Source organism: Propithecus coquereli, unplaced genomic scaffold (genome assembly GCF_000956105.1).
Source record: "Propithecus coquereli isolate 6110/MARCELLA unplaced genomic scaffold, Pcoq_1.0 Scaffold179, whole genome shotgun sequence".
Lineage (NCBI taxonomy): Eukaryota > Metazoa > Chordata > Mammalia > Primates > Indriidae > Propithecus > Propithecus coquereli.
In genome coordinates, this window is record NW_012142634.1 from 5,591,613 (window position 1) to 5,596,450 (window position 4,838).

The window sequence follows — 4,838 nt, forward strand, 5'->3', positions numbered from 1 at the left end:
ATGTGCTCTGATCTGCAGCTGCGACGTGGCCTCCCCCATGGCGGCGGTACCAGGGCCTCCCTCGAGAGCCATCGGCCTCATCCGTGAGCCACCTTGCTTCCATGAACCTGCCTTCCATAAAATGCCTCATCTTGGCTTTTTAAGAACTCTTCAAATCTTTGGTGAATGTGAGAATTCTCGCCTTCCCTATTTGTACAAATTGCCTCTAAATGAGAAGTTATTTGGCCTGTGCTGGGCACTGTCACCAGAACCCAAAAGCTCAATGAGGGCTATGATTAATGAATTATAAAGCTGATTCGTTGAGCCATGACATTGGCATGGCACTGTCGTAAGCAGGAACTAATTATATGTGGAAATAATCATTCAACCTGAGAAAGGCATTTCCTATTCATTAGAAAATACTATGAAGAGATAATACCTTAAAAAAATCTATACATTATTGGCCCAAAGAAAAGATTATTCAATCTTTATCATGAATTTGTGGAGAGAACTTAAATTTGAATTTTGGCTTCATTATAAATTTTGCTTTTTTGGTAAAAGAAGTGCTATTTGATTACTTGATTATAAGCAATTTATTACATGGCCAGTTCTTTAAAAAAATAAGTATAGATCTTTTAATTTAAAGCTCTCAATTTGTGTTTCATTACTGAAAGCCTCCATAGGGGAAGAAAAATGTCTTTAAGACTATAACACAAGTTTAGGGAAAAATTTTGGTGATTATTATTCACTTATTTTCCTTATTGAGCTAATTTAATTATCATTGAGATACAGACATTAGCTCCAGTACTGGGCTTCTCACATCTGTTAGTAAAGATTTGATTAGGGCTACACAAATGTGCTAGATTAAACTATCTAGTTGGTGAAATTCAAGCCACCTGGATATTTTAGCAACATCAATAAGAATAATTCTCTTTTTCAAAATCAGTAAATCCAAGCTATATTAAAAAGAATTAATTAATGAGTGCCAGATAGGCAAAACAAACATTTGACAATGAATCATATTATCAAAGGTTTTGAGAGAGATCCCTCTCAGCTTATGTTTAGATGTCAAATTATATTACCAAAACTAAACAATCTGTTAAGATGATGTCTTAATGCAATAAGTCTCCAGTGCCATACGGGGTTTTCTTCATTTTTTTTTTTCTTCTCAAACATTCTTAGTAGAAAAAAAGACATGCTCTATTTACCAATGATAATCAAATCATAAGACATTTGCCCCCAAATGTTCCCTTGGTTATTTCCAAGGACTGTTAATATCATTTAAATCCTACAAAAAAAAAAAAAAAAAGAAAGAAAGAAAAACTATTACAAAGTTTGGTTAATGTATCACACATGTCTCTTGATGTATATGCATCATAGGAGGAGCTTAGCAAAGAGATGAATATCGAAAGGATTAATGATAGACATTAGGTGTTTCAGAAAATACATAAAGAATTCTAGAATTAGAAGGGACTCAAAAAAATCACCTAGTGCAGGGCTGGCAAATGTATTCTATAAATGGGCAGATAGTAGATAATTTGGGCTTTGTGGGCCCAATGGTCTCTGCAATAACTACTCAACTCTGCCTTGTAGCCGCAGACAAGAGTAAACTAATGGGTATGGTTGTGTTTCAAGAAAATTTTATTTACCAAAGCAAGTAGCCGACTGAATTTGGCCCACCGGCAGTATTTTGATGACTCTCTGTGGAGCCCAACTTCCGTATTTTAAAGATCAGACACCTTAAGCCTCACAAGGGGAAAGTAAGTTGCTCAAGGTTTGGAGCAGGAGTTGAATTCGATTCTCCCAGTTTCCAAGGAAGCACTAACACTCGGCAGGATTAATTGTAACAACCCATGGATGGTTGGCCGGGTCCAAACAGAAGGTCCGCCTCTGCCTAAAAGCACATCTGAAATGCTTCATGCCTTTGATGTCCCCAGAATTGTGCTGTGTAGATGACTCCTTCAGTCTCCAGAGAATAAGTTGCTTTTCAGAGACCTGACCAGAATCACCAAGAATATTTTTTGGGAAAGGAACACAAACATTCTGACAGTTAACCAAGCATGAAAATGCTTGACTGAAAAGCCACACATGGCTTGCTTCATTAAAGACCATTTCAGTCTTGGAAAACTGCATTTCTATTGAATATTTATAGCAACTATGATTGAATAAGAAGAATTTAAAGTGCAAAAAACGCTGTGTGTTGTGATTCCAAATTAAATCTTATTTCCATGGTTGACAGTGTTTTGTATTCCGCAGGTTTGCTTGGTATAAGGAACCACCTTGTTACAATGCCACTTTCCAGCACCAAATAACTAGACTTCCTAGATTAACACTGGAGTCACCAACATTCGTTTTCCAGTGGGGTTTCCCCCTTTCACACAAGTCATTCTTTCATTTGCAGGAGATCCTACGTGGAGAAGTGGGTCTGGGTCTTTCTCTGTGGAAATCTGTGTGGAAAGGCTTTGTAATCATTGCTCTGAAACTGACAGTCCAGAAAGACATGATTGATGAGAGGGAATTGGATGTTGGAGTCAAAATGGACCGTCATTAACTAACTGAACCGAGTAAATGAAATGGCGTTTCCAAGGGGCAGAGGGGCACATTCTTCTTGAAGACATGGGCCCAATGTTCAGGATGCGTTTTACCGAAGGGGGTTGGGGGAGTGGAGGGAGACATTACTTAATGGCTCCCAGCTTGCAAAGGTGAAATAAACCACACTACATGGATGTATATTTTTTCTCCAGCAGTTCTGTGTGGATGTGGATTTGCACCTCTTTCCCTGAACAGATGAGGATGCATCGTCTCATGTGTCACACATTTTCTGCTCCAGAAATCACAAAAAAGGTTTCCATTCTAATAAATCCAAATAAAATTCAGTTACTGTAATTGTTTTCTGGCTTGGGCATTTTAAATCAGGTTAGAAGTAAATTAAGCGTATTATGGGTTCCTTTAGTTTATATAGCAAACAGAATTGCATATATGAACAAGATAAAATTATGCATTTACGCGACATCATATTTTCATATATGGGTCTCTTTTTTGATCAAAATAACAGTAGATTTTTCATAAATTTTATTTGTTTTACACTACTTCATGTTAGAACTTAGCTTATACATAATATAAGGTACGGCTTTAAAATATAATTAAAAAAACATACATTACTGAAATATTAGAGCATGTGGATTTTTTTTAAAAAGTTTTAAATAAAAGTTCTACTTCTCCCTCTCCCCATAAAAAAATATACCAGATTGCTTTAGGTCAAGGATAACAAAAGCATGAATGATTCAGATGAACACCTTTTGAACTTTCCTGAGGAAGACTTGAGTGGTGGGATAACTTAAAGTCTTAACCAGAATGCATGCAGGTGGCCATTTCTTGGCTTGAAACATCTTGAAACGGTTTCCGCGCCTAGCAAGGAGGCTCTTGTGTCAGAGTGTGGGTTGCTCAAGGGGGAGGGAAAGAGGGTATGCAAATGAGTGCATATGTATTAGCTCAAGAGCAAGACCAGTCACCTGAAAGTTTAGCAGTGCAGAAGCTCATTACCCTCCTCTCAGAAGCTGGCCACAGTATATAAAGTGAATAAAAATGCATTTTCCATTATGTTTTATTCACTATAGAAATTTCTGGTTTTTGTAATAAACTATTAGGGAATACTGGACAGCATGTTATGCAAGAATAACAAAGACAAACAATTAGCAAATTATTGAATTGGAGTGGATCCACGGTGGTGGATGTTTAATTGTAAGACTAAACAAATGCCTGTGTATTGTTAATGGGTGGAAATCTTGGCTGAGCTATCTGACTTATTCCTGCCTATAAAATAGAACCCGAAGCAAGTGTATAAGACTTTGTATTTTTATATTAGCCTTATTCCTTGCTGCATGTTATGTTCTTACTTTTGTTTTTCTCCTAATTTATATTATCTTGAAGTACTTTATGCATCCTTAGAAGCTACTTTAGGTCCTTTGCAAAACTAAAAAGAGTTACACATATAATTTGAATTTTATACAGTTATGGAAATTTGAAGATGATATCATTCCCTGATAGGCACAAATTATTATAAGAAAAGCTGAAGTCATTAGCCCAAATAAAGGATTAAAGTTAACAATGGAAGTGAACCTAGAGTATAATTAATGAATTCTCTAATTGCTCTTCCTGGGTTAGTTCGTTAAGCCTGACTATCGAGTGGATATGCGGGCATCTGTCTCCAACATCTGTCATGGCATTGATTCCCTGGGTTGACTCCACTGAAGTCTGGGAGGAAGGACGTGCCTTTCCTTCTTTCCTCTTCTTTGCATTTTCCTCCCAAAGCTGAACATGCGGCAAAAACCAAAACCATTCTCTAATATGATAGTATGACAATGGACAGAACCACTGTGAGAGAGGTTTAGCTCACCTAAGATTCATGTGGAATGGTTGGAGATTATGCTCATTTCAACCTTTGCTGATGTCAGTTGTGCATGGTTGACAGCACGGCAACTCCTGGCCACGTGGCATCTTTGGGCTCAGAGCTTTACTGGTGATGAGACAGTAGATGGGGAGACATCTGCCCCGGTAGGTGCCATTCTCCATACTCATTGGCTGGGAGCGAGTTCACAGGCAGTGTGTGGCTGCACCACAGGACCCCTCCCGGCAGGAAGCTGCTCGAGTCTCACTGTGCTCAAAGACTAACAGCAGAGAGAAGAAACGAGCTGATCTTTTCCTTGTTTCGTGATGACCTTTATTGAACCAGTGTTCTGGATAACACACTCGCTAAAAATTGGAGAAGCAGAGAAATCTAGAAGAAGACAGAGGCACGGAAAGAAGCAAAAAGTGAGTGTCTATCATTTAATCAGCTTGTTAAGTTCCAGGACTTTACA

The 4,838-nt window shown here is 38.0% G+C and overlaps 1 protein-coding gene across 1 annotated transcript; it reads right to left on the minus strand.

Moving 5' to 3' along the window:
- Positions 1-1,800: 1,800 nt before the first annotated feature.
- Positions 1,801-2,800, minus strand: LOC105808674. Its single transcript, XM_012642388.1, has 2 exons — positions 2,701-2,800; positions 1,801-1,974 (listed from the first exon to the last, which is right to left on the minus strand). The coding sequence occupies exons 1-2, from the start codon at positions 2,776-2,778 to the stop codon at positions 1,801-1,803; spliced, it is 252 nt and encodes an 83-aa protein (XP_012497842.1). The 5' UTR covers positions 2,779-2,800.
- Between the last annotated feature and the right edge of the window lie 2,038 nt (positions 2,801-4,838).

What these genes read in the sequence shown, in the direction of transcription:
- LOC105808674 (XM_012642388.1), bottom strand. Translation starts at nt 2,778, where the DNA reads ATGCATCCTCATCTGTTCAGGGAAAGAGGTGCAAATCCACATCCACAC. An exon ending in GAGAAAAAATATACATCCAT is followed by an intron (nt 1,975 to 2,700) that starts GTAGTGTGGTTT and finishes GATTCTGGTCAG; the next exon opens with GTCTCTGAAAAGCAACTTAT.